This window comes from Athene noctua, chromosome 19, assembly GCF_965140245.1.
Source record: "Athene noctua chromosome 19, bAthNoc1.hap1.1, whole genome shotgun sequence".
NCBI classification, from domain to species: Eukaryota; Metazoa; Chordata; class Aves; order Strigiformes; family Strigidae; genus Athene; species Athene noctua.
The window spans coordinates 7,323,227-7,350,883 of record NC_134055.1 but is presented as its reverse complement, the minus strand read 5'-3'; the positions used below and the strand labels follow the sequence as shown (position 1 = coordinate 7,350,883).

Genomic DNA, 27,657 nt, shown 5'->3' with positions numbered 1-27,657 from the left:
CTGGGTATGATGCAAATGGGAGTTGCCTTAGATTCTCCTTTTGCTTAATAAAAGCAGAACAGGAATTCCACATAGAACAAAGTCGTGACTTTATTAAGAGTTTATCCACCATCCTCATCATACTTTCGCACACCACTTAAGGCTGTTTAAAAATACCACAAATTAACAAAAAAAGCACACAGCTAAAGCCCAACCTATATTCTGACCACAGGACAGAAGGCATTTAACCCTCCCTGTTCCACCATTGCTAGGAATTCCAGACGTGCCAGGAGCTGTAGATGGTTGCAGGAGAGATTTCAGCTCAGTTGAGTTTCCTTCCAACAGCCCCTGGCACATTTCCAACACAACCAACTCTCTTACAGCTGTGCCTTAAAGCTTTTATCATTATCAGATGAATGGGGGGAAAAAAAAAAAAGGTTTTATGCCATTTGGGAATTACGCAGATGGGCAATTTCCAAATTTCCCAGGCAAATACCCCCTTTTCTTCATACAGTTTCTGATTCTCCAAAGTTGTCCCTGAACTATCCCATTCCTTGACAATGGCACTAGATTTTTCATGGCTCTTGCTTTTCCACATTTCTCAGTAGCTTTTTTTTTTACCACGTTCAGCCTTTTTTGGTGGTTTTCATTTCCTCATGCCTGAGAGATTGGTTTGATCAGCCCATAATCCATGCACCTCGTGAGGCAATCACGTGCTATGTTAATGACATGCTGCTTCTTGGGGTGATCTTCTTGCTTGCCAAGGTATGTCAGAATCTCTAGGAGCTCCGTCTCCACCAGCTTCTTCGCTAGCTCTTTGTCAGCACTGATTAAATTGAAAGCGATGACCAGTCCTCGGTGCTGTACTTCCATGTTATCATGCAAGCAGAGCCTCTGCAGGATTTCAAGCCACTGGGTGGTCTTCAAGGGAGAGAGAGATCATTAGTATTGATCTGAAGAATACCTCAACCAAGAGTGCAAGTTTGGCAAGGCATTTCTCAGCAGAAGGAAATGTGGGGACTCACCTCTTCAATACTCATGTCAGGTAGGATTATTTGATTCTTTAAGGAAATCTGACTTTTGAACCCGATTTTTATTATGCTAAAAAGTCAGAAGCTTTCACAGCACTAGCACCACATGAAACACGTTTAGGCTGCTGCATAGTCTCTGTGCAACAATCTGATCCGAGTATTGACACAGCTGAGATGACCAGAAGCAGACCACCCACTCCCCACACTGATTTTCCTGAGCTCTTCCTTCACCTTAATCATTTTTATTCTAACAAGCTCCAGTGTCCGACATCTACATGTGTGCAACACAACAGGGTTATTGAGTTCTCAACCACAGCTCTTCACTGATATCCAGCTATGCAAGGTCTGAGTTCTCAGGACCTACAGACCTGTGCAGGACATGGAGATGTTTTGGGATCTGTAAAGCTCAGTAGGTTACCTATCAAGTTCTCATTTCTGAGTGAAACAAGGTTTGGATTTCAGGTTTTTTATCATCAAAAGCTTTAAGGGCCTATAAAATAATAATCTGCATTCCTAACCTTGCTTGACAGTTAGCATCCTGGACTTAGTTTGAGGAATGGCTATATAGAAATGTTTCCACTCTGAGATGAAGTCTGATATAAGGCAGGCTGATTTACCTTCCGCAGGGGTGGACGAGGAGCATGCACACCCAGGCCTCAACATCACCAAGTTCCTCACTGTCAAACTAATGGACTACATCTCCCTTTTGAGAGGCATTTTCATGAACTGAAAATGCCCCTTCAAGGGTATGTCAACACTGCCAATAATCAGACTTTATGTCTTACCACTTCAGTCATCTTAGAGCAGAGTTTCTTTTGTGCTGCTGTAAGCATGGCCAAGGCTCCCGCCGCTGCCACCTGGACTTTCTCATCATCCTCACCACACAGTAACACCACCAACTTCAGCCGGTCATTTCCATCAGCCACAAACCGTTCTTGAACCTAAAAAAAACCCGCCACGATGTCCAGAAATAACACATTTAGGAATGCCTCATCCCTGGGGCTCTTGAACTGGGGCACACAGTCTACTGTGAGATGCCCGGTGAGTTACCTCCTTGTTGACCACCAGGTTGCACATGCACTCTGTGGCTGCCTGTCGAAGTTGGTCGTGATTCTCAAACATATAGTTTTCAATATCTGGCAGGGCCCTCTCTTTGACTATCTTCATCCTGTGTTGAAGAACAGTCAAATAAAATACATCATGGGACAAGCAATAACCAACTTATAAAATATTAACTGCAGACAGGGAAGGCTTTGAAACAAATCAGTGTCTGCAGCACTGGAGCTCAAGATATGTGGTTCATTCTCTACCTAATGCAGATTAGGTTCATATCTTTCCTCTTTCTAGAGGAAAATGTGCCACTCTCCTCTTTCTGGCTATTTTATTAATCTTTTAGTTTTGAGACCTTTGTAGTTCTGCCAAAGGTAGCTCAAACGGACCAGATTTGATAGTCCTGTAAAAAAGGTGTTGAACTCAAATTCACATTCACTCCTGGGGAAGAAAGAAGGTCAAAAAGCAGTTAAACTCACCTAAGTTTATCACTTCTTCCTGAAAAGTTAGTGAGACCTAATAGAGCCTCATAATTCTGGAGGCCGTCTCTCTCAGTGTTCAGCAGGCTGACAAGGGGCCTCACCACCTCGTACACCTAAGAGGAGAAGGCATGTCATGGCTTTTCCAGCTCTCAGATCTTGGCAATTTTTCTTTGCTAAAGGAATTATAAAGATTTTTATTTTATTTTTAAGCTTACCCTTTCCCCTGGGAATGCCATGTCTGGATTGGAGATAGCAGCAATTTTTGCCAGAGCATGAGAAGCCTTTATCTTGCCAACTTCTGTGCCTTCCACAGCCAGAGGTATCAGAGCCTAGTGACACACAGGAAAGCATTCAATGCCTCTGAGGAGATTTACAAGATTGCCTTAATATACTAAAAGAAGTTAAAAATATCCTAAAGATGTGTCTGTTGAAGAATGGGTCTGGACTGTAGCCCACAGTGATGTTTTGCCTTTGTCCTCAAATAGGCACCATACTAGAGCTTGTAGCTCACACACAGTTGTTTCAAGGAGATCGCTTCTTTGGAGGCTTGCAGAGATAGGACTGGAGTGTCAGTCTGGGCCTCAGGGGCTACCAAGACAGCTCATGCTTTTCTGTCACCTTCCCTCAGTGTAGACACATTGCAGGCTCCCAACAGATATTAACTGCACATCAGCTTGGGCTGCAAACATAAAAGTAATCACCTTTCCACCACCTTGAGCGACAATGGTCCCGCGGTCCTTGGGGTCTTCACACAAGGCAAGAAACACCCTGCAGAAGCACAGCATCACTTAGTGAAACAGCCACGCAGGAAGGCAATAACCCACGTCCCTCATAAAAGGGGACTATGGCTTTGTAGGAGTGACAGATCCACCAGGAATATTCCAGATGTTTAACCCAGTGCCCACAGCACTCTATGAGGAAGCAACAAATGGCACAGTAAGAAGTTTCCAGGCCTTGTAAGATAACTCTATTCCAGCAAAAAACAGTACAGAGGACTAGAAATTCAAAATGCAACCTAGCAAGGTAGCTCTGTAAGCCAGCTTCAGGGTCAGAATGTGGATTTTTGGGACACTGTTTAAGAAAAACTCACTTTCATCCCTCCCACATGGGCAGAATACACCACCCCACTAAGCAGGGAGCCAGTCCACGGCACACGGGCTGGCCAGCGCTCCTGGCTCCCACGAGAGCAATGAAGGCACCTGGCAATGAGCTCCTTGCTCTGGTCTGTCAGTATGGCACTGTCTGCCTTCACCATGCAGGCCAAGGCAGAGACGACACCAGCTTTCAGCAACCGTTTCACCCGCTTCACCACAAAGTCTTTCTTGTCCTGAGGGGGAGACATTGGAAAGCGATTAGCCCCTCAGCAAATGCCATCCTGCTGACTACAGTCAAGCCTGGATGGAAAGCAAAGCAATTTAATCTCCAAGACCTGAGCTCTGTGACAACAGATACACCAAAGAAAGTCTTCAGGTGTGAGCACCTCCTCCCAGCTCCCCAGCTGTAGACAACCTACCTTTGGATGCTCCTCAGGCACGTGCTGCTTGGAGAATTTTGCCAGTTGCACCAGCTCTGGAACCAGCTCCTTGGTATCATAGCTGTTGGTACAGTTCACCAGTGCAGAAGCCACAGAATACAAGATAGTCTTGTCGCTTGTCTGCACAGAAAAACAAATGCTTATGTGAGGGTGAGGAGGACACAGCAGTGAAACAGGTCCCTTAGGACTGTGATTGTGGTGGTTTATACTAGCTGAAGTGTTCTGAGGCTTATCCCCAGCTTTATAACCCAGGGCAGGGAAAACCAAAAGTTTTTATGGTCAAACAAGCTGTTTGACATCATCAGATGCTGTCAACACCTTGATGACTTTGCTTTTTTTGCAGTTGCTGACAGTAAAGCGCAACCTTCTTCAGCCTGGGGACAGAGCAGGATGATAACAACCTTGAGGTGTCTCTGTGGCACAGGCAAAACTGGAATTATGCTAAACTAGAGGTGAGGGGTTGGGGTCACAGATCCTCCTGCCTGGGCAGACAGCGTTGAGCTGGAGAGCTGGGAGAACTTGATGCTACCAGAGGAATGAGAGAACAAGGTAAGGAGACAGACCTTGGCTAATTGAAACATAGCTTGCAGGGCTGGCTCATCTTCAACAAAGTCATCTTTCACATCTGCATCAAGGGTTAGATACGCCAGCCCCTCCACAGCCCATTTCCTGGTGCGGGCATCAATGCTGGTGTTGCACAACCATCTGGAAGAGAGAAAAACATCCACACTTCTATCTCAGGAGCCAGGACTAATTTCTCTGGGAGAAGAGGGAGGAAAAACAGATATTGAGAACATGTCTGCAGGTTCTGCTGCAGCTCCTAAAGACTGTGGATGCTTCCCTTGGATGCTTCACCTTTCTCCCATGACCCAACTTGGGGGATCTAAATGCTGCAGAGAAAGACGGACCAGAACAGCTACTCAGCACTGCTTTGCCTTCACCATCACATGAAAGACCCCTGCTATCAGTGCTGGCAGCACAGATCACCCATTCAATTGCCTCCTAACTTTGTCACACCTCCTTGGTCAGTCCACGTGGTAAATTCACCTTCAAAAGGTAGTTGTGCGTATTCTAGACAGCACTTGATTAGGCTGTGCCATTCTGGCAAAGGGGGAGGCACCATGGCTGGTGTCTCACATGGAAAGGGTGGTTGGGAGAAGGTTCATCTGGATCTTGAGGCAGGAGGAACCTATGGTTGCTTCAGGCACAGAAGAGCTCCAGGTCCCAGTGCAATGGCTCTGGGGGCACTGTCAGCTGTCTGGCAGCAACAGTAAATGAAGGCAATTTGTGGCCAGGTTCTCTTGGGAAAGAGACATATTGTATTTTGCAAAGTATAGAACAACAGGTTGACAGGAAGCTCAACATGACCCAGCAATGTGCACTCACAGCCCAGATAGTCAGCTGAGCTGCACCCAGAGCAGTGTGGGCAGCAGAGCGAGGGAGGGGATTCTCCCCCTCTGCTCTGCTGTGGTGAGAACCCCCCTGCAGTGCTGGGTCCAGCTCTGGGGGCACCAAAATAAGAAGGACCTGGACCTGCTCAAGCAGGTCCAGAGGAGGCCACAAGGATGATCAGGGGCTGGAGCACCCCCTGTGAGGACAGGCTGAGAGAGTTGGGGGGTTCAGCTGGAGAAGAGAAGGCTCCGGGGAGACCTTAGAGTGGCCTCCCAGGGCTGAAAGGGGCTGCAGGAAAGGGGGGAGGGACTCTTGATCTGGGGTGTAGGGATAGGATGAGGGGTAACAGTTTTAAATTGACAAAGGGCAGATTTAGATCAGATATAAGGAAGGAATTCTTCCCTGTGAGGGCAGTGAGGCCCTGGCACAGGCTGCCCAGAGCAGCTGTGGCTGCCCCCTCCCTGGAAGGTTCAAGGCCAGGTTGGACGGGGCTTTGAGCAACCTGGGCTGGTGGAAGGTGTCCCTTCCATGGCAGGGGTTTGAAACGACATGATTTTTAAGGTCCCTTCCAACCTAAACCATTCTATGATAAAAGCAGAAAAAAGTAAAATCACTCACTTTCGGCACTGCTTGGCTAACTTCTCAGTGGACCCCTCAGCAAACTGCCGTAGTCCATAATCTGTACCTCCTGCTGAGCCCAGTTTGCAGAGACCCTGGGGAGGATGAAGAGGATACACCAATGAGAAAGGTTCATTAATCCTCTAGTATTGCTGCCCCAAAACAGCCTAACCCCATACCTAAAGTTTTACGTCATTTTTAACAAAGAGGAAGCAATCTAATACCCAGTAGATCATTCAGCTTGTAGCACAGCAAAGTGAGGTTTTGTGCTCTTACTGGATGTCTTTAATAGAAGATTAACCAGTTTTGCCTTCAAAATTACCAATAATCCATGTGGTCTCCGGGTCTGCCATCTCCCTCTTCCTTGTAGGGCAAAGCACCGTAAAGCATTCCCCAGCTGAGGTGAGTGTACCTAACATATTCCCAGGACCTCCCCTCTCTGCTAAGTATGGCAGGCAACAGAGGCACGGGCTGCCATCCTTACCACCAGGGCTCGGATTTTGATCTTTTCATTCTTGGTCTTCTTGTAGATCTCCTTCAGGAGCGTCACCCCGTTGGAGATGATGAAGGTGGCCCGGCTCAGCTTGGTGGAGGCATGGATGAGGGCTTCTACAGCCACCAGCTGGTCAATCTCCCTCTCAGACCCACACAGGGCAACCATCATCTCCATGACTCCCTTCATGCCAAGCAGCTTGTTGCCTAAGTCAAAGGGCCCTTGCAGAACTCCAGACACTATCTGGATGGCATGGAGTGTCTTATCCATGTCCTGTGGGTCAATTTTGCTCCTGCATGGGATAGAGGGAGTATTAACATGTGGAACAGTAGTTGCTTACAGCCGTCATTCACTTGGGCAGGGAACATCCTCCCCCAGATCGGGAACTGAGCTCCAGTGCAGAAATTTATACGTGTCTGGGACACAGCTGAGCCCAAATTCATGCAAAGGCTGTGATCCACGGATCCCAGCTGAAGGATCCAACAGGATCCCAAGCAAATCGTTATCTCCCAGAGCCTCAATGTGGCATCTAAGTGGATTGCAACTGCCTCATCTCGTCCTTAAGACCTCCTGCTCCTGTGCCTCTGGGCCAGCTCAGCCCCAGCAAGGCAGCCCCACTCACTTGATGTACTCCTCACAGATCACCCGGTAGTTGTCACGCTCCGGGTCACATCGCAGATCATCATAGAGCTTATTTAGGAGGACAGAGGCAGTCAGCTGGGTGTTCTCTGTCAGCGGTAGGCAGTCAGGCATCTCAGGAATCTGGCCCACCACTTTCAGTATCTTTTTTAAGCCTGGAAATAATAGAGGACTGTTAGAGGGGAAAGAATCTCTACGAAACTCAAGATACTATTTGTTGGTTTCTTCCAGTGAAATAGCCAGCCTGAATGGTTTTCAATTACTTTGCAGCCTAATCACACAAGCCTTAAACAAAGAAGACACTCACATATTTACTGGGGAGGAGCTTCTGCTGGTGAGATTACAAGTTTGCAGAATCTGGCTTTTATCCAGCTCTCAGAGTGAGATAAGCAAAACTGCATTTGGCCCCTGGCTGGATCAGTTATTTTTGTCAGGAGGCACTAAACCTACCAACTTCCAAGGCTGGAGGCTTTGGCTGAGGAAAAGGCAGTGATTTTCAGGTGATTCTGGATGTCTCAACCCTCCTTTTGCTAAATTGTTATTAAATAACTTCCACCAAAATGGTAACACACATACGCATTGGAATTACTACAAAAACACACCCCACACAAATTCCTTACCCCCTTCCAGTTTTAGAAAGGACCCATTTAAGGATTCAGCAAGCTCAGCAGGTGCTCACCTCATTCGGTCTGAACTAGACAATTTATTCAAGCCAAATCCTCCTAACATTAGCAAATACATTGGAATAAACTAACCAGAGAAGTCAGTCCTTTAGAAACTGAAAAATTCTTGTTCCATACACTGGTTTTTTTCCTCTTTCCTGCTAATAAGTCTAACTTTGCTCTGGGCTTGCATGCACCAAAAAAAGCCAGAGAGGATTTATTTTATAGAGAGGATCAGTTCTACAGGTATTCAGGCAAGAATACACAGCTCCACATCTCCCAAACCAGAATGGGACGGAGGGGAATGACTCACCATTGTCAATGACAAAGATGCTCCTGCTGTTGTCATGGTCTTTCAGGTCCTTCCTCGGTATATTCTTGTTGAGGAGGTTGAGAGCTCGATCTCTCCCTTGTCCGGATACTTTCTTACTGACCAGCATATCCAGCAGACGTGTTGTGATCATCCTCAAATCTTTTTTAGTATCTACACAGAAGCAAGACAGTAGCAGCCAGCTACAAGAAATTATCTTTGAAAGCAGGTGAACCCAGTGAAAACCATTCAAAGCCAACATATGGCTGGAACATAGGTATTTAAGTTAACACCATGAGGATAACAGCTGTGTGCAGGTTGCCATCCTGAGCAACTGAAGGGTAAAGTCCCCCCTTTCACCAAAGAACAGGGAATAAAGTGGACATCCCAGGAGCAGAGCCCTCCCTGCTCACCCTGCTTCTCCTCCAGCAAGACTGAAGGACCACGGGGTGATGCACCGTTACCTAGCACTACAGCCTCCTCCTTCCCATGACGTTCCTCTTTCCCCTGGCCCAGCAAGCAGTCAGTGATGGTCTGCAGGAGGTTGCAGACAGCCAGGGAGATTTCTTCATTGTCTACTGACATCCACATACAAATGTTGTCAATGCCCAGGTAATGGAGAATGGCGGTGGCCTGGCCCCAGAAAGAAGAAAGCAGGGCAGCTGTTAGCAAGGGCCTTTCCTTCCTGCATGCTAGAAAGGTCAGGCTCAGCTTGTACAAAGAAAGTATTTTCCTGGGTGAATCCTGCGTCAGCACGCAGAAGAGTTTTGCTTTTCATCCTTATTTTCATTTATAAGACGATAACTCCCAACACCTCGAGTTGCCAGTAACGCAACAGACAATTTCCAACAAGGACGTTAAGTAGAGCATGGCTGGCTGTGGAAGAGGCCCTCATGCACGGCTGTTAACACAGAACCTCCTTGGTGCCATCCTGACTGTGAGCAAACCCAGTGCCGTCACACAGCCTGTCCCCATGCATGATGGCACATCAGTAATTCAGGGGAGGCATGTTCAGAAACACACTGACCTAGCAGGCTTTGCAGAACAGCCTTCGGCATATAACAGCAGAAAAAGAAAACAGGTCTCCTCTGCACTGGATTTTTATCCAGATTTTATTTTTGTTGTCTTGTAGTTTCCCCCACTCCTTTGCATCGTTACACTGATACACATATTGATTTTACATGTGTCCATCTCCTGTTTCCAACCATTTAACACAGACAGGACTTTTTATGAGCTGTGTTACACTTTGTAAAAACTGTCTTGATGTAGAGTAAGATATTAGCTGGCTCAGAGACCCCTGGGAGTTGCCTTGGGACCCTTCCCAGGAATCTTAACTTCCTTGTAGAACCTCCCTGCTTTTCTTCATCTAAGCCTTGGACAAAACTTTCCCAAAGTTAGTTGTTATTTGTTAGTTGTTGCTTTTCTGAGACCTGTGACGAAGGACACGGATTTGACCCAGCCATGCTCACCACCACTTAGGTACTAACAACTCATCACAAGTTTTACTTCACCAGCACACATGAAAGCACTGTAGGGAACACGTACTTTGACCCCAGAGATCAGGAGCACAGTAACAGGGGCATTTTCAATAGTCTGGTTAACTCTACTTCCTTATTTGTATTTTTATTTCCCCAGAATTCAAAATTTTATTTGTAGGATTCAATTCTTTCCCACCAGTCACAATGAGCTATCGCAATTTTCCACTCCCCCGGGTGCAAGGCAGTAGCAGTGAAGGTCCCAAGCACTCCATTGCTTACCCGAGCCTTATGTCCTGTGCACATTCCTGAAAGCGTCCTCACAGCTGCCAGGATCAGCTCAGCATTTTTGGTTTCTATCAGCTGCAGCAGCAAGCTGACCCCGTTGTTCTGGAAAATCCTCTCGGCACCTGCTTCCTCCCGCCCCAGGACTATGAGGTTGTTTGCAGCCTGGGTGGGAGACAGAGGAACCAGGAGTCAGTGGCACGGCCCTGCCGGCAGCCTCCCAAACACCTCCGATGCTCTGGGATGTCCCCGTGGGAGCTGTGGGGTGGCTGTCTCCTCACAGATGCAGTGGACCAGCTCTAACCTAACCAGGTGTTTCTCCAGGTGGATGTGGGGATTGGCTTCACTCTGCCCAAGACAAGTGGGTCACTGCTTGGAGGGAAACATGGGGAAAGTGGCAGAGATGGGCTTGAGCAGGAGTCCAGTCTGATCCCACCTTTGGTATTTTGGGAGGCTGCTCCACTTTCCCTCGGCAGGGGGGTGATACCTCATTGGGACATTTCCCCTCTCAGTTGTCTCTCCAAGCAAAGTTCATCTCCCAGCTCCTTCCCTTGTCCTCCAACCATGGGAGATGGGAAAGGGAACACAGCCTATTGCTCCTCAGTGTGGCCTCTGACATTAAACAACAGCAATTTGTCCTGTCAAGACCAGAACAGTTCTCACCTTTTCTCGCTTTTCTTTCTCGCTGTTCTCATCCAGCAGGATTTCAAACATCTTCTGCACCCTTGAGTCCGTGGAGAACTGGATGCGCAGCTGTGCCAACAGAGTGTGTGGAGCGTCATAGGGAGAAAATCGGGGAGCAATTTTCCTTTATCACTTCAAGGACACCACAGACCCTCAAACCACAGGCAATTTAAGCTGAACAACAAAATAGGCATTGCTTCTCAGCAATCAGCATTGATTACCCATCTCAGACTTGTGGGCATGGGCAGACCCAGCCCAAACCATCATTTCTGAGGCCTTGTGGTACCTAGTGATGAAAGGACTTCTTCACAGCACCCCCGTAAAGGTAACTAATACAATGTGGCAACTGCCAGACCTAGTCCAAAGCTGGTTCAGTTCCTTGCCAGGACCTTATCACGACATTCAGGACCAGAAGTCCTGAAGGAGTCCTCAGGAGTGAGCTGCCACATTTTTTAATGTAACCATTCAGTCTGACCCTCAGATTTACACGTGTCAGGTATGAAATTCCAGTTAACGGAGCCTATTTCTCCACCTACATTGTTATGATTTCCAGTACAACCAAGAACCCACCAGTGTAACCCAGAGCAAGGACTTCCCACACCTGGCCTGTGAACCTGGGATGGCTCCCCTGGCATTTACCTTCTCCTGGATGTTGGCCCCCAGTCGCCTCAGGGTCTCCTGGAAGTTTTTGTTGTGGGGTTCAATGGTGGCACATTTCTGAGCATCTTTGAATGCTTGGTCCAGTTTCCCCAATCTTTCCAGAGCTTGGCTGCGCCGGTACAAGGCTTTGATATCCGAAGCGTTGATGTCAATAGCTGGGGAAGTGATCCATAGCACGACATCAGAGTTTGTTTCTTGGAAATCTCCTGCATAAACTGATTTGCTTTACAGTGACTACAGCTCCTTGAGACATAGTTGTTATTAACATTGTGAGTGAATCGGTACCTGATTAGCACCGATTGTGCCAACACACCAAATTGGTACATCTTCTTTTGAACCTCCTTCATTAATTCCCTCGTGGCCTCAGCACTTGGGTGTTAGTGGACATCAAGGAATATGACCATAGTGCCCCAAAAGCAGATTGGAGAGCAGCCTGGAGCAAGCAAACCCAGCAACTCAGTTCTTTTCTTAAAACAGCGCCCTCCTTACCTCTAGATGCATCCGAGGCTGCCTTGGCGTATTCCTCCTGTTAAACCAGAAAGGAGAGATTTGTTAGCAGTGGAAGAGCAGGGCAAGTCCCCATTGCTGGTGCACACTGTGCTCTCTCTGTTCCCACTAACAGGACGATCCAGTGAAGCCAGCAGCAGCCTAACAGAGGGAAAGATGGAGGTTTAAGTACCTTTTCATCACTGATGGAAGGGAAGAGGGAAAGGTCTGTGGTGCAGGTGAGACAACACATGCTGCTGCTGAGGCAGCAGGAGATGGTGGGCGGTGAAGGAAGATGGGATACTCACAACAGCCCATCTGCATCTTGTCCTGGGTTGGTGTGACTTCTGGATTAGTAAAAATTCAGGAACATACAAGCAATCTGCTAAAATCCTACAGCAGGTTGCTACAAGCTGACTGCAGGGAGCTGAGACAATTTTAGTACAGGTACCAATAACTTTTCGTTTTGCTAAATATCTTTGCCTGCTTCTCTTTTGCTGGGACAGACAGCAAGAGCGATGCCTCTGCACCCCAAGCCAGTGCTTACAGAGCTTCCCCATAAGAGTGGAGCAGGCTGGCTGCCAAAACCTTTTGATTCAAAGTGGTTGAGTGGGACAATCTCTGAGCTGAGCTGAACTAGCATGCTCAGCCCTATCAGGATTGAAGTAGGGAGGCAGATTTACAGCTCCAGGACAAGCCCAAAAAAAATAATTTCAGACCAGTTTGCAAACACCCTATTCAACAGATGAACAAACCACACAATCCACAGCTGGCGAGTGTCCTTGGCTGCCTCCCTTGTCTTCTCTCCTTGAGTACTGCCCAGGCAATCAGGAAGCTTTTCTCACCTTTTTAAGGAAACATGCTGCTCTGTTCCTGTACAGCACAGCCTGCAATGCCTTGTCCTTGTTGAGCTTCATGGCTTGAGTGTAGCTTTGAACAGCTTTCTCATAGTCATTGGCCTGAAAATATTTATTGCCCTCCTCTTTCAGCTGGATGGGATCCTCCATCTGGAGAGCTTTAAGGAAAAACAACAATTTGTGTCCCATTTTCAACTGCCTGTGTCACGGGGGTCACCTGCCTACTCCACCAAGCTGAGTTTTACCATGGGATCGACATGTAATGAACACACACATTGACAAAAGCAGCTTACCGGGCTGAAGAATTTTGAAAATGAAGATCTAAATGGCTTCTCAAAGCTGTGGCTTCTCAGAAGCTTTTCCCACGGCTGTAGATCCTTACGAGTCAATTAACAGAAGAAAGAAAATCAACAAAATATAAGAATTAAAGAAGTCAGCCAGCACCACAGAGAGTCTGTGTAACTCGGGAAAGAGCTCGTCTCCTGCTCCAAGTTTGGGCAGGAGCTGGCAGCTCCTGCTGTCTGTCAGCGTCACCTGCCACCGAAGCCTGTCCCCCTCCTCGTCCCCCCCTCGAGCTATACAGTGCCTGGGAGGGCTGGGAGCCAGGGCCCCCGGCAGCCAGCCCAGCTCAGGGGGGCACCGGCGTGCAAGTGGGCAGCACCCCTCTGCAGGAGAGGGGATCCTCTCCCACCCACCGGGGCAAATCCCCGCTTCCTTCTACCTGCAGAGCTGCACAGGGTGTGGGGAGCAGGAATGGGGGGGTTTCATGCTAAAAAAGCCCACGGCTGGGATGGCTGACCCCCGCCACAGTGCTCAGACCCTTTTCCTTTCTATTTAGGGAAGCATGAGACAGCTGAGCCTTGGACAAGCGGCCCCAAGCCAGCAGCTGCAGCAGCACCCAGCACCTTCCAGAACACGCTGGGACGGAAAGTCAGCTCGCACCCAACACTGCCTCCTCCTCCCAGAGCTTTTGGGAGCCTACCTTGCTGGAAATCCCATCCATGTCCAGCCTTGCCATCTCCACTCATTCAGAAGCCCACCAGCACAGACTAACACAGATGTCTGTCCTGGAGCATACTGGCCCACTGCTGTGATGAGTGTCTCGGGTCTCAATTTGAGTGACACCAGTACTGAGCTCCAAAAGCAGAGTGTTCAAAATCTCCCCTTTTCCAGGGGTTGTAGTCAATCAGGAATTCTGCTTTGCAACTTACCTCCCCCAAAACACAGGCCTTGCCTTTCTGACTGTACCTACAAGCATCCCAGCTAAAAAAGCAAATGGGTGAACTGGCAGTGGGGAAGAGGAAATGACTGGGGGGAGCACAGGCTGACCAGAATTGGCTCCGTTGCTCTGATCAGGCTTATGCTGCTCAACTAACCTATAGCAGACAATGCACTTCCACACTGAAGCTCTGCTGGAAAAAAAAAAAGCAAAAAACAAAAACCAAAAAACAAGTTAGCTTTGACACTGGTGATCCATGTTGGGGCTTGTGGATCTTACACAGCAAGAATCGGCACAAGGCTGCCCTGTTCAGGTCTCCTATTTTATTCACCCTGCACCAACAGCACTGTTCAGTCCCTGGGATCCGGGCAGGAGGTAACGGCAAAGCAGTTTGGAGGTCCCTTTGCAGCACATCACCTGCAGAGCAGTTGCAGGCAGCTCGTACACCTTCACCTGCTTGGGGGAAGGTCCAAGGCCCAGGGACCACATCTGTGGAGGTGTAAGAGGCCGTCTCTGACTTTGATAGGCTAATACTGTGGCTTTTCTAGGACTCGCATGGACTAATACACCAGAAACCCCTTCCCACGTTGCTTTAGGTATAGGGGGAGGGTCAGCTTGCTTTATTTCAGTACTCATGGTGCACACAGCGCAGCCTTTCTCAAGTTCTCTAGAATAAAGTCTTCATTTTCACAAGCAGCAGCACTGGAGGTACTTAAGTAAACTAATTAACAAAATAAAATTGTGCTGATGCTGCTAATGTCCAAGACAGAGCTAAGAGTAGCCTGAGCTCCCTTTAGTCTGTATTTTTGGGATGGGGTATCGGTGATTACACCAGACCAGTCAGGAAGAAGAGCAGCTTCCCAGGATAGGGGTACCCCGGGAGTTACCTTATCCCTGTGCCTTTGCACAGCTGGAGCAGATGTTTTAATGCTCTGTGACAGCCCCTGGAGGGGCAGGCAGGGGCAGAGAGGGCAGCCTGGCTCCCTGCCCCGGCAACCTCAGCAGTGAGTGCCGGGGGCCCTCTTCAGGTCTCAGCTGAGAAAGCAAAAAAAAAAACCCAACAAAATAAACCAAACCAAAAACGCTTTTCCTAGGGAAATTCAAGCCCCAGGCAGTCAGGGAGGGGTCAGCCCCCAGGCTCCCCCTGCAGCGAGCCCCGTTGGGGCCAGAGCTCTCCCCGCCTGAGGGGCCGCGAAGACCCCCCCCATGCGCCTTCATCTTCCACCCTGTAACCCCAACTGCAAGCACTGGCTGATGAGTCTTGCCAAACCCAGTCCTGGGTTCCCACCTTACACCACAGCTCCAAGCCACCATCTAAACCAGGACGTTGCAGAGAGCTGGCAAGGTCCATGGTGAAATTACCCTCCAGAATATCCCAGGATGAGCTCAGCATCTCAAAAGCAAGAGCAAGGCTGTGGAGGTCGCTGTACTCGGCACCCAGGGCTTGAGCTTTTCTCCAACACAGCGTCAGAGACCTTCTCCATGGAGTGAAGCTGCACACCATCCTTTTCAGAGCTTCCCTCAAACTCCTAATGGAAGTTTAGGGCAGTTAAAGTGTTTGCATAGCACTCCGGTTCATCTCTGAAATAACTTCAGAACTTAAAATTAAAGAGTTTTTTCCTACTCGCATCAGCAAGCACTCAAACCTCACCAGCTCTGCAGCAGACCAAGGGTCTGCCCAGCCACACCAGCAGCAGAGAACCCAGCTCTGAACACAAACTACATTTTTAAAAGCAAATCAAGCCCTGTTCAGAACCAGAGCTCTGCAAGAAAAGACTGGAGTAGCCACACTTCTAACACCTACTTCTTCAGCCTGTCTCAATTTTTAAACTAAGTTGCTTGATTCTCCCGAGCACCAGGCCCCCAAAACCAGCCAGCCCAGGCTCTGGATCTGTTACTGATGGAGCCTGGGAGCTGTGGTGGCGTTGGTACATGTGCTAATGGTCATTTATAGACAGCTGGTGCGTGGGAGCTGCTGCAGATAAGGGAGAGCTCTCATTTTTGTTTTCTTTACTCCAACTCCCAAGCAGGCTCTGGTCCTGCCAGGTGCTCCCCAGTGTCCCTGCTGGTATCAGGCTGTGCTGCGAGCTGAAGACCCCTGTCTGCCCTTCCAGGAGCACCCTTGGGTGCCAGCAGCAGGAGAGGTTTTTCCTCACCGGGAGGCCCTGATGCCCACAAGCCGTTGGTGCTCGTTGCTGTAAGGGGCCTCAGACAAGAACGCACCCAAGGACATAATTTTTGCCACTGTGACGGGTACATCCAGGACAGGGCAGAGGAACCAGCAGACACCTGTGGGAGCCAAAGATAAGAAAGCTGAGAAACTTTACAGACAGAGCAATGAGCCAAGACAAGATCTTACATGAAAAAAAGACTCAGAGTTCATGGAAAGGAATGAGAGACACCTCCTGAACAACCACTGGGGACCACCGCAGAGCCCCCCGTGGAAGCCCCTCAGAGACCCTTCCCCAAATTTTAGTACTGTCGCACAGTGCATTAACATATGCATTAGATTCTCTGGGAATAGGTGTGTACTTTTCAGAAATTACATGAATATTCATTTTTAAAAAATTGTATATAATAAGCGTGCCTTTGTGTTTCGGCATCACGTCAGGTGGGGGGATCCCCCGTGCCTCCAGCGCTGCAGTGCAGACGCCTGCCCTTCTAAAACTTCAAACTAAGCTTAGAGGGTTCTTTTAAGTCCGGATTTAGGGTAACAGCCCGTTTGCTCGCAGGGGCTTTGCCGGGGCCGGCGGAGGCCGAGGGCAGGAAAACCCTGCGCGGCCCCTCGGGGGGAGGGTGGCGGTGGCCGGGGGGAGGTGGCGGTGGCCGGGGGGCGGCTGGCGGCGGCCGGGGGGGTTGGGGGGGGTTAGGCTGGATCCCGGCCGTGCAGCCGCGGTCGGGGTGCGGACGAGCCCTGCCCGGCCCTTCCGCTGCCGGCAGGAAGCAGGAAGGGCCCGGCCCAGCCCAGTTTGGGGTTCCCCGGGGGGGCCGGGGGTGCATGTGGGGTACGTCGGGCGGTGAGGACGGGGTGGGGAACCCATCGTGGGGCCCGTCAGCCCCGAAGGGCTCCGCTGGAGGATGCGGCCCGCGAGCTGCCGGCGGAGCTGTTTGGTTTTAGATCCCCTAAAGGGAAACTAAACGCTCGCCGTGACCCCCCGCCCCCCCCAGGCCGGGCAGCAGCTCCCCAGCGTGTGTATCTCCAGGGGCGGGCACGGCCCCGCCAGGCCGGTGCCACCTCCGCTCTCCATCTCCGCCGGGTCTCCTCTCCTCTGCCGGCCCCGCCGCGCTCCGTCCTGGGGGCGGCCGAGGACATGGTGGTCCTGCGGGCTGGGCTCTGCCCTGGCCTCACCGAGGAGATGATCCAGCTTCTCCGGGCCAGCGGCATCAGGACGGGTAACGGGGCGGCAGCGGGTCTCGGGCTGGGGAACGCCATCCCCTGCACGCTGCGGGTGGCACCGCGCTCTCCCCCAGTGCAGGACACATCTGCCAGCCCGGGGGGACTGGGCAGTGGGACAGCCCCTGGAACAAACCCTCTGTGGCTTTGGCTTCCAGCCCAGAAGCTGCAGTGGGGAGTTTTCTTAGAGCCCCAACAGCGAAAGGGAGGGGGGGGTGCAGGTTGTCTGCCATGAGCACTGACCCCAGGAGCCTGGGGGGCTGCGGCTCCGGGCCCCGTGCCCGCACCCCCCCCACCCTGGGAGGGTGGTTTTGGTCCAATATCTCTGCCGTCTCCTCCTTGCCGGATGTCTTCTGGGTGCCCCTGGGTGGATATGATGAGTCAGGAGTTCTCTATAGGAGCAGGAGAGTGTTGGGATGGGGAGTGTTGGGGATCTTTGAGCGATGATCAGTTACGGCTTTTAGAAGGTATTTTGGGATGGTTTGTGCATTTTTCCCTCTGAAAAATGCACAGGCTCCTGGCATACTGCACCCTGGGCACCTGCTCTTGGGGAGGAAGGAAAAGACTTCAGGTGGATTTTTTACTTGCTCCGAGAAACTGGATTTGTGTTGAGAAAAACCCCATGTTATTCTCGTTAAATGGAGTCTGTGAGATCCTGTGGGTGCTGGAGCTATGGATCTTGTAATCTTTGTTTTCCCGATGAGAAAAATTTTTTACTGGTTTTTTTCAACCCATAACATACACATCTACCTGAAAAAATGAATCTTGGAGTGGTTCCTGAGAGCAGAGATGGGGCCACTATTTCTTCTAATTTCTGTGGCTTTAGCCCTTCCTGACATACTCAGGGCTGACACTTTGGGTCCGTCACTAGTCCCCTGAGATCGTGGCACACTGGCAGAAGGGGACTCTTTTGACTGGCCCCAGCTATCAAATGGCACTGGGCAGCTCTTGATCAAAATAGAGAGGATTTTTACCAGCTTCTCTCCCTGGTCTGTTTTGCAAGAAACAGTTTGTTTTGCGGTGAGTGATGGGGCCATCTTGGAGGAATAATTCTGATACCCCATTTTATGGGACGTCCTGCTCATCCACTTGAACTGTTGGCAGAAGGTGCTGACATTTTGCCTGTTGGTACAGGCAGATTTTGTCTAAGCTGGTTGTCTCTTTGGTGTGTGTGATCTGTCCAGGTTTGTCATCTAACTTCTTGTCCCTCATGCAGTGGTAGACTTTGTGTCATCAGACCTGGAGGACATTGCCCAGAAGTGTTCCGTGTCTTACAAGGTAATGGGTGACTCCTAAATTCTGGCAGATTAATGGGGAGCTCAGAGCTGTTCATCTTATGTCTCAGATGGGCCTGTCTGGAGGAACCTTCTGCAGCAGATGTTGGCCCTGGACTTCCTCAGTCCCATTTCCAGAAATCTCTCTGTCCACCAGGCGCTGGTTGCAGTGAGACGTGTGCTCCTGGCCCAGTTCTCTGCCTTCCCCACCAACGGAGCAGACCTCTATGAGGAGCTCAAGAGCTCCACAGCCATCCTGCCCACTGGGAGCCCGAGGTGGGTACATCACCTGGCAAGCCAGCTGGTCTGCCCAGGGCTGGGCTTGCTGCCAAAGGCCATGGTTGTGCAGTGCAGGATTTGGATTTCAGTGTGGTGATGCCCTGAGCAGACCCAGTGGTGTCCCGACCACCCCCAGCAGCTGTTTTAAAAACTTAACAGCTGCAGCCTGGCTGTGCCTTTTGTGAGCAAGAGATGATTATTCTTCATGTCCTGTGGTTGCAAAGCCAGCTGGTCTGTTTCCTTTGAGGGAATGACACTGCTCTTGGCCTTGCGAGAGCCTGCACGCCTTTTGGGAGGTGGTTGTGTGTCTCACTTTAGACTAGACAACATGATGCCTTCAGCCTCTCCCTTGAGGGCTCCAGAGAGGAGGGTTATGGACCTGGGAAGACTGTTGAGTGATGACGGTCCAAATTGTCTAGATCAGGCATGGAAATGAGTTACTGTATTGCATGTCCTTATGTTTTCTTTTCCCCTGTCTCCTCCCTGGGTTGTTACAGTGACTCCACAGAGAAACCCTGAGTATTCAGCTCCCAGGACCATAGCTCATCTCCAGCTCAGGACTGTCCTCTTGTAGCCCCCCCACTGCAGATCTGTTGTTGTCCACAATGTGGAGAGGGAAGATGGGAGGGAAGGAGCAGAGCCTAAGGTGCTTGTCTGCATTTGGGAAGGGGACTCTAGGGACAAATTTCTGAGGACTGCTGTTTCCTGATGCCCCTGCCATTCTGGCTGAAGGGGTGTTGATAATCCCACCTTGTGTTCAACCCATAGCCTGGACCAGCTGCTGGACTCCGGGCTGTACACAGGGGAGGTGACAGAGCTCATGGGAGCACCAGGCAGTGGGAAGACACAGGTGAGTGGGACAGAGGAGAGGGGAGAGGACCTCAAGGCTGAAGATGATGCCTTTGGGCATGTGAAGCAGAGGGACCTGGGAGCGCTGGCTGACACCCTGTCCCTCCCTTTCCAGGTGTGCCTGGGCATTGCAGCCAGTGTGTCTCTAGGCCTCAAGCAGCCCGTCTTGTTTCTCGACTCCACAGGGGGGTTCACTGCCTCCCGTCTCTACCAGATGCTTCAAGCCCAGGCAGAGGACAAGGAAGAGCAGGCAAGTTCCCCATGATCTGGTCCCTCCACTTGCCCTAAAACTCTCTTGGCTCTTGCCTGCAGAGATGGTTTGTCTGTCCAGCTCTGCCTTTGTCCCCATGGGCTTTACTGGGTCCAAACTCTTTCTCTCATGGTCCGGTAGGTGCTGCGCTCAGGGACAGATACTGCACTTTCTTTATTTTCTTGTGGAGAAGGGGAAGCCTTGCTGTAGCTGCTCACAGTTTCACTCCCTGAGCTCAGTCTGCATTGCTTCCTCCATGGGACAACAGTGTTCATGGGGTGGAGGCAAACATGGAAGAAAGAGGGGTCCCTGGCTCTATGGCATGGTATAAATGCAAAGAGCTGGTAGCAGCTGGGGCAGGAGGAATATAACAAGTCCTGGAGGGGGTAAGGCTCTTGCTGATGCTGGTTTGTGCCACAGCTGGAGGCTCTGCAGCGGATCCAGGTGGTTCGTGTGTTCAACATCTATGAAATGCTGAGCGCATTGCAGGAGCTGCGGGATCGCCTCTCCCAGCAGGTAGGAGCGAGGGTCTGGGCCCCTCTCCCTTCCTCAGAACTACAAGGAGGGTAGTAGGGTTTGTGCACCTGACGAGTGACACCAGATAACCCTGTCCTGGGAACATCTGAACCTCTGCACAGCTCAAGACCTCCAAAACTGCTGGATTTGTTATTCCACATTGTACACCTTCTTTCAGGTCGTGAGCTCCACGGGACCTCTCAAGATCGTGGTGATTGACTCTGTCTCGGCTGTGGTTTACCCGCTGCTGGGTGGCAAGCAGTCAGAGGGTGAGCTGCTTCGTCAGGATGTGCCATGAGGTTGCAGACCTCTCTGCTTGTCCTGAAAAGCATCTTCCTCCCACGTGTGCTGTGCCTGGGGCTGGGGCAGGACGGATGTGGGTGCAAATGTTCCCAGCTTTTTCTTTGCAAACTGTATAAAAGGGGAGTCTGTCTGCAGTGTTTTTGGCAAACATTCAAGCTGGCTGTGGCTGTGCAAGCTCATGCTGGTGGTCTGAAACCTAGCTGGGGGACAGAGGAGGCACTGAACTGTTTGCTCACAGGTTAAAACCTCTGTTTACAGTGTCACAGATACATCGTGGTTGCTGGCACGTTCTGCAAAGCTCCCCTGAGGCTCTTTCTGCCAGAAAGGACCATAAATCAGGAGTGAGGGGATTTTTGCTGTCTAAGATACCAAGGAGGCCCTTCAAACACCTTCCATAGGGTCTTACACACCTGGGTGACAGCCAGTGCTATTGCAGAAGGTCCCCTCACAGCCACAGACTGTAGGATCCTAGCTGTGAGCTGGAGAGATGGGTCCTGTGCCCATTAAACCAACCTGGCCAGCATTGTCTGGAGCTCCTGGTGCTTTTGTAGGGTTTTTTGGCCTCAGGGCTTTAAAGATGGGAAAGGAAGGAGTGGGACAATTTGGGGGTTGGTCTGTCTGTGACACATCCATTCGTCCAAGGTACTCTGGAGTGTGCAGGTGCAATGGGTACATTGGGGTGCTGGTAAGGGAAATGGGTGGAAGGTGTCCCTGAACACCCACACTGGCACTAAATCTGGTGCTTATGCAAATCTAGATGTCACCTGCTTCCAAGATGCACTTTGAGGGTTGATCCGCAAACACCCAAATGCTTTGTCCTCCTCCAGGTTTAGCCATCATGATGCAGCTAGCCAGGGAGCTGAAGACACTGGCCAGGGAGTTCAGCCTTGCTGTTGTGGTGAGTGTTGCTGTGCCTTGTCGTTTGTGTGCTGGCACGTGCCATGGTGAGGAGCCCTGGAGAAGCCTTGGAGCCCCTGGGAAGGAGGGGACACTGCTCCCAGCTAGGCAGGAGGAAGAGGCCTGCATCCCACAGTGCTCTGCTCCCCAACGTAGCTCTGCTTCTCTGCAGCCTGCAGATGTCTTGTTCCAGCAAGTGTGGAGCAAGAATGGGGCTGATTTGCTGTCTGCTTTTATTGCTGTCCTCAGCCAACAAAGCATTCACTCGATTGAGCAAGGTAGAGTTAAGTACAGACAGATTGAAAGGTTGGTTGTATTTATTTTTGGTAGAACACCATTCATTTAAGGGGCTGGCCAGCTCAATAAGTAACCTCTTGATTAGTTACCTTGCAGGAACTGCAGGGCCTTGAATCATCCAGAAGGAGCTGGGGACTGGAAGAGGCCCTGCTCTAGTCTTCCTCAGCTCTTGGCCAAGCGATTGCATTTGCTTCAGTGCACCCAGACAGGTTGCTGAGACCACAGTTAATGTGTTTATATTGGGAAGGCCACAAGAGAAAATGGTAATCTGCTGAACCTGGCACTGTAAGTCCTTGAGACAGTCCTGTCCTTTGCTCTGATTAGCAATAAAGTGACAAGGATGGAGTGCCTGGAAGGATGCTTGGAATGCTCCAAGTTAAACTTTGCAGGTGGCTTTGGCCCCAGGATTCACTGCAGCTTGTAAAGTACATGTCTGTCAGCACAGGGTGACGTTACCTGAGTGTGTGTCTGGGACAGTTGCATGGGTTATGGTTAGAGGGGATGGTGTGGGTATGCCAAGAAGAAGGGCTCAGGATGGAGAAGAAAAAACTTCATAGAAGTAGAGTCTGGTCATTATCTCCTGGTGATCTCCAGTGTTTCATTACACCGAGTGGCACAGCTTTTCCTGGGCACTGACAAGCCTGTTTGTGCTGCAGGTGACTAACCAGGTGACAAGGGACAGCAGCACTGGCCAACTGAAGCCAGCCCTCGGCCGCTCCTGGAGTTTCGTTCCCAGCACCCGGGTGCTGCTAGAGAGCAAAGAAGCCACTTGGGAGAAAGCCACCACGCAGCGCATCGCTTCCTTGGCAAAGTCATCGCGGCAGGTGAGGCTCCCTGGACCGCTCCCTCTGGGAATGGAGAAGAAGCTGTGTGATGTGGACCTGGCTTTGGAGCAGAGGATGGCTCCTGCTGGGGAGAGGGCAGGATCAGGCCTCACAGGGTGACCCATGGCAATGGGAGAGGAGCAAATGCAGCCTGGTCGCCTGCTGTGGAAGAGAAGAGCATCTGTTCCCAGCAACCTGAGCTTGTATTTATAGGCATGTTAAAGGAGTGGCACCACTTCCAATCCAGGTCATTGTGTTCCTTGTGCTTGTCTCGCTCTCCTGATCGCGTGTGGGCAGTGAGGATCCCACGGAGCTGGGTCAGACACCTGCAGAGAGGTGACTTTGGCTTGGATCCTGCCTACGTACGAGGCAGCGCTGCCTGAGGCTCCCGGCCCTGAGCTCGCTCTGCGCCCTGATCCAAATGGGTTTGGATGTGGTGGTGTGCTGGGCAGTGAAACGCATCCTGGATGTGCTAAATGATAGTGTGTCTGGGGATATCTTGGAGCAAGATGTTCTTTCTTTACTAAATTGCATTCTCCATTTGTAACTCTGTGTTCAGCAGACCCAGTTAAAATGAGAGCACCAGCAGAAAGAAATTCTCAGGGGGATGTAATTGCGGATTTTTGGTTCTGGGGCAGGTGGACCGATGTACAGGTTTGCCCCTGGAGTCCCAGCGGTGTGAGGTTAAGCTCCTCTCTGTTTCTCCTTACAGCCAACAGGGATACAGGTGGAAGTGGATATTGGAAACAGTCACGTGCAGGAGCTGAGCCCAGCAACACCTACGCAGGGTCTCTGATGGAGGTGGAAAAGCAAGTGTCAAGGTCCATGAGAGCTGCAAAAACAGCAGGCAAGCACACTGAAGGTTTTATAGACTGCCTCAGAGTCCTGCAGCCTGGGAAGGACCAACATGAAGAAACTCTCGTTCTTCTGTGCTGGGGAGAAAATGAGTGTGGGGTTCCCCAGAGATCTCCTTGCCTCAGCAGATACAGCCCACAGTGGCTGGGCTGTGTGGGCAGCATGGCAACCAGGTCCTCTCTGCTGCAGGCTTGTCTTCAACCAGCAGAGCCAGCCTTGTTCTAAGGTGTTGGCTTGGGACCAGCTGGCAGGTCCCTGCACAAGCCCATGACTTCTCATGGTGGGTTTGTTCCCCACATAACTCCCTGCCCACAGGTCCCAGAGCTCTGATCCTTCTTGGCCAGCCCACAGTGATCTTAATTCAGAAATGAAAACAAGATGTTGCATGGTGCTGTGGTTGTTGAGAGCTAGAATTCAATTAACAGTGACCGCTGTTAACTAAAATGTTGAGGTTTAGTCCCTAGTCAGTGGAGTGGAACAGGCTGTTAATGAGCTGGAATGTAATCCCTTGCTTGATCTGACCTTCTCCCCAGAGTAACTCCAGACCCTCTAGGGAACTGCTGGTGCTTTGGGGGCATTACTATGTTGCATAAAAAACTGGTGTTAATTGATGGTTATCATGTGGATCAGCTGTGGTGGATGAGTCCTGACTGACACCAGCTGGCCCTGCTGATGCTTAAGGACCTACTCAGTTGTATGTGGTGAAGTTTAAAATAATCTCTCCTTGCTCCTGTGCTTTTCACCTGCTTTGGGCAACCTCCTGGGTGCTTGTGCAGTGCAGGGAGAAGATGGGAGACTGTGATGGATCATGGCCTCTTGATCCCACATGTCTTAGACACCCTCATCTCCTGCTTAATAGGAAACCTCCTTGGCCAGTGAGCTGAGCTATGGCTTGTATTTCTGCTGATGTAGATTGTGGGGGCTGGGACTCATCAGGGTGTGCTTATTAAACTAATAACACAGCAGTACAGCTTCTGGAGCCTTCTAAGGCTCTGCTGGACAAAGAGGAGTCTGATTTTGCCAGAATTTGGGTGCTACTTTCTTCAAAGTAGACATAACACTGTACAGCCCCGTATTCCTAGGTAAATGGCTGGTGTAGAGAAGGGGCAGCTAAAAGGGGTATGTCAGTACACATGTTGGTTTCCCCGAGGCAGTGCCAGGTCTCAGCTCAGATCCTTGTTTTGCACATCTGTCAGAGCCTCTGAAATTGAGCTCCTGGTGCTCCGAGGGCTGTGATTTATGAGGCAGGTCCCACCCCACTCGCTCCCAGCAAGTCCTGCCCAAAGAAGGGAACATCCCAAGCAACATGAGCTATACCATTAAACTGTTTTAAATAAAAATAAATGTATTTAAAAATTGTGGTTTTATTTGCATTTCTGGCTTTTCCAAGCTTGGTAGGGGAGGTTTGGCCCCTGGAGTTGCAGCCTGGCTGCTTGGAGCAAGGAGGAGGATGGTTTTCCTGTCTGCTGGAGACATGTGCTGATGGGGCTGGTCCTTACAAGCAGAAAATTTAGCTGCTTGTGTCTCTTGAAGCTGTGAATAAAGAGCTGGCACACACAAATTTCAACCAAAACTCTGCAGTACTATTTTATCTCTTTCTGACGTTCTGTAGGGGAAGCAAAGCTCTTGCAGGGGAGTGTGGAGCAGAGGAGAAGCCAAACAGAAACTTCTTTGGTTATATTTGAACCAAGGGTGCTTTCTCACTGTCTCCTCCCCCAAACTAGCAGGAGGATGAGATGGGGAACAGCCTGCTTTGAACTCTGCATCAGCCTTGGTGTGAGACCAGCCATGTGCCTAGTGAGCATCTTTGCCGTGGCCCTGGGGAAATGACAGAAGAAACTCCACTCTTGCACTTAGTCACCGGGGAGCAGTCATGGGATGGTGATTCAACCAGGACGGTGCCACTCAGTTGGGAAGAGACCGGTGAAAGGCGAGGACACACTGGCTGTGCTCCTCCAAAGCCACCCATCCCAGGCTTCCCAGCATAGCCATCATCTGGGGGGATTGTCTCTCCTTGGCAATCAGCTAATTGCAGCTGTGGGAGTTTTACAGTTGCTTGGGAAACACCTGGATAGGTCAGGGAGGATGGAGTGATACAGGGCACGGCTGAGCTTTGGGTGGCAGCTCCTCTTCGCTGTTGAGGTAGGTAGCATGTGTGCGAGGTGGTGGTGGCATCCTGAATTTCTGGCTGCCACGGGGAAGGTGTTGCTGTGGGGACAGCAGAAAGGTTCAGGCTGCGGGAATCTATTACCCGATCTGGAAAAACTTGACTTCTTGCTCAAGCTGATTTGCCCTAAATTTGCATAGTAAAATTAGGCTGAAAAGAGTTTCTGACCTAAATATCCTAATTCAGCTTTTCTCCTCCGTGCTCGGGCAGGCACTTCTCCAACCCAGAGCCTGGCTGTGCCAGCGCACGTGGGATCGTCCCCTCTCCCTGCTCCTTCCCGTTGCCTAAATCAGCTGGAAAACTCTGGGAAAGGCTGGGGTGGGGTGATAAAACCCATTCTAGGGCAGACAGGGCACCTCTCGTCCCAAGCAGTGGGGATTCATTCCGTTTGGCACTGAGGGCTCAGTTGTGCTCGAGATGTCTAAAATACACATGTAAGTGTATGTTTATGTGTATCTGTGTATACATATGTCTATGTTTTCGTGTACCTCTGTGTATATGTGTGCTTCCCGCGAATGCAGCCAAGCTCTCTGCGCGCAGAAGCAAACAGGGGACCCCCCCCCCGGGTCCCCGCACCCCGCGGCCCTGGCGCCGCTCTCCCCGCGGGCGGCGCTGCCCCTCGGCTTCCTGAGGCGCCCGGGGAGCCGCCGCGCCGCCGGGGGGCGCAGGCCGCCCGGTCCCCTCTAGCCCGCCGCTCGCTGGCCGCCGCTCTGGCCGGCGTCTCGGTGGCCGCCGCCGCGGTGGGCAGTTGCCATAGCGCTGCCGCCGCCGCGGGGGGCTCGGGGCCGACCCCGGCCCGGCCGCCCTCTCCGGGACGGGGCTGCCGAAGGCAGGTGAGGGGGTTGGGGCGTTGCTAGTGTTTGGGGGCGCTGCCAGGGATTATTTTTTTTTTTAGGGGGGGGTGCCAGGTTGAGGGGTTGCGTGAGGACTTTGGGGGGGCCACGAGGGTTTTGGGGGGTGTGGGGCAGTGAGGGAGGTGCTGCCGTTGGGGGGTGTGGGGGTGCTGACAGAGTAGGGAGGGTGCATGGGGTAATGGGGGCGGTTAAATGTGGGGGCCGTGAGGCGGTGGGGTGGCCGCTGGGGGTTGCTGAGGGGCGGGGGAACCGCTTGTGAGGTGTGGGGGGACGTGGGGCAGGGAGAATGGGGCTGCTCAGACCGGGACTGGCAGGGGGACGGGGAGGGGTTGGCAGGGGGCTGCGAGCGCCTGGATGGTAGTTTTGGGGGGACGGGTGAAGAGGGTCCCTCACAGGGAGCACTCGCAGGGTGTCCCGAGCGAGGGTGGGGGGGACTCGGGCACAGTTTCATTACTCTTGCTTAGGAAGCAGCGTTCAGAAACGATTTCCTTTTCTGAGTTATGCTCCCAAAGGCACTCTGAGGTTTAGTAGGTTATTCTGCTCAAAATGCTGTGAGAACGGAGGAATTCTGGCCAAGTGCCAGCCTGCAGTACAGCTCTTTGCTTAAGTTGTCTCTTTGCATTTTAATATGTCTAAGGTACTGATTTGTTTGGTGCGGTGATAGACCCCCTAGGGTGGAAGATGCTTCCTTGGTGGCAAGGACCCGAGTTATTTTCGTAATGAGGAACTCTGCCCCGCTTCTGCTCAAAATCGGGGTCATACGGCAAAGTGAAAGCTATGCAAGTCCTTCCTTTGCCACAGAAGGGAAAGGAGTTCAGAAGATAAAAGTACTCAAGTGTTCTCCAGAACAGTTTGTTCCTGTAAGCTGGTCAAGGTGTTTCCTGTGGAGAAAGTGTTGACACATCACCAAATTGGTTTCTTACCAGTATTGCAGTATGTGATTACAGGTTAATAAATGTAAACTCTCTGCAGGGCGTTCGAACGTGCACGCAGTCCAGTCTGAGCCTTTACAGATCAGGTACTTGGCAAAACAGCTAAGGCA

General features: G+C 51.0%; 3 protein-coding genes across 5 annotated transcripts in view; 2 read left to right on the top strand and 1 right to left on the bottom strand.

Moving 5' to 3' along the window:
- Positions 1 to 72: 72 nt before the first annotated feature.
- Positions 73 to 13,095, bottom strand: UNC45B (unc-45 myosin chaperone B). Its single transcript, XM_074922676.1, has 20 exons — positions 12,931 to 13,095; positions 12,626 to 12,795; positions 11,784 to 11,820; positions 11,274 to 11,449; positions 10,614 to 10,703; positions 9,948 to 10,115; positions 8,655 to 8,823; positions 8,194 to 8,364; positions 7,202 to 7,373; positions 6,571 to 6,871; positions 6,087 to 6,181; positions 4,640 to 4,781; positions 4,056 to 4,196; positions 3,742 to 3,869; positions 3,244 to 3,310; positions 2,758 to 2,871; positions 2,540 to 2,655; positions 2,061 to 2,178; positions 1,796 to 1,951; positions 73 to 900 (listed from the first exon to the last, which is right to left on the bottom strand). The coding sequence occupies exons 2-20, from the start codon at positions 12,785 to 12,787 to the stop codon at positions 634 to 636; spliced, it is 2,790 nt and encodes a 929-aa protein (XP_074778777.1). The 5' UTR covers positions 12,788 to 12,795; positions 12,931 to 13,095; the 3' UTR covers positions 73 to 633.
- A 4,040-nt stretch (positions 13,096 to 17,135) lies between these two features.
- On the top strand, positions 17,136 to 24,941 carry RAD51D (RAD51 paralog D). Of its 2 annotated transcripts, none has more exons than XM_074923080.1 (10): positions 17,136 to 17,249; positions 18,467 to 18,528; positions 18,682 to 18,800; positions 19,572 to 19,653; positions 19,768 to 19,902; positions 20,323 to 20,418; positions 20,597 to 20,687; positions 21,549 to 21,619; positions 22,572 to 22,739; positions 23,452 to 24,941. In XM_074923080.1, the coding sequence occupies exons 1-10, from the start codon at positions 17,168 to 17,170 to the stop codon at positions 23,533 to 23,535; spliced, it is 990 nt and encodes a 329-aa protein (XP_074779181.1). In that variant the 5' UTR covers positions 17,136 to 17,167; the 3' UTR covers positions 23,536 to 24,941. The 2 variants fall into 2 exon arrangements, with proteins under 2 accessions (XP_074779181.1, XP_074779180.1); XM_074923079.1 differs by lacking the exon at positions 17,136 to 17,249 and adding an exon at positions 17,260 to 18,357.
- Positions 24,942 to 26,485: 1,544 nt separating this feature from the next.
- Positions 26,486 to 27,657, top strand: part of RFFL (ring finger and FYVE like domain containing E3 ubiquitin protein ligase) — a 31,309-nt gene continuing 30,137 nt past the window's right edge. The window contains exon 1 of one of the 2 annotated variants that reach the window (XM_074922698.1): positions 26,486 to 26,594. The gene's annotated coding sequence lies outside the window, so the exon portion shown is untranslated. The remainder of the gene's footprint in view (positions 26,595 to 27,657) is intronic. The other variant, XM_074922700.1, reaches the window with a different exon arrangement.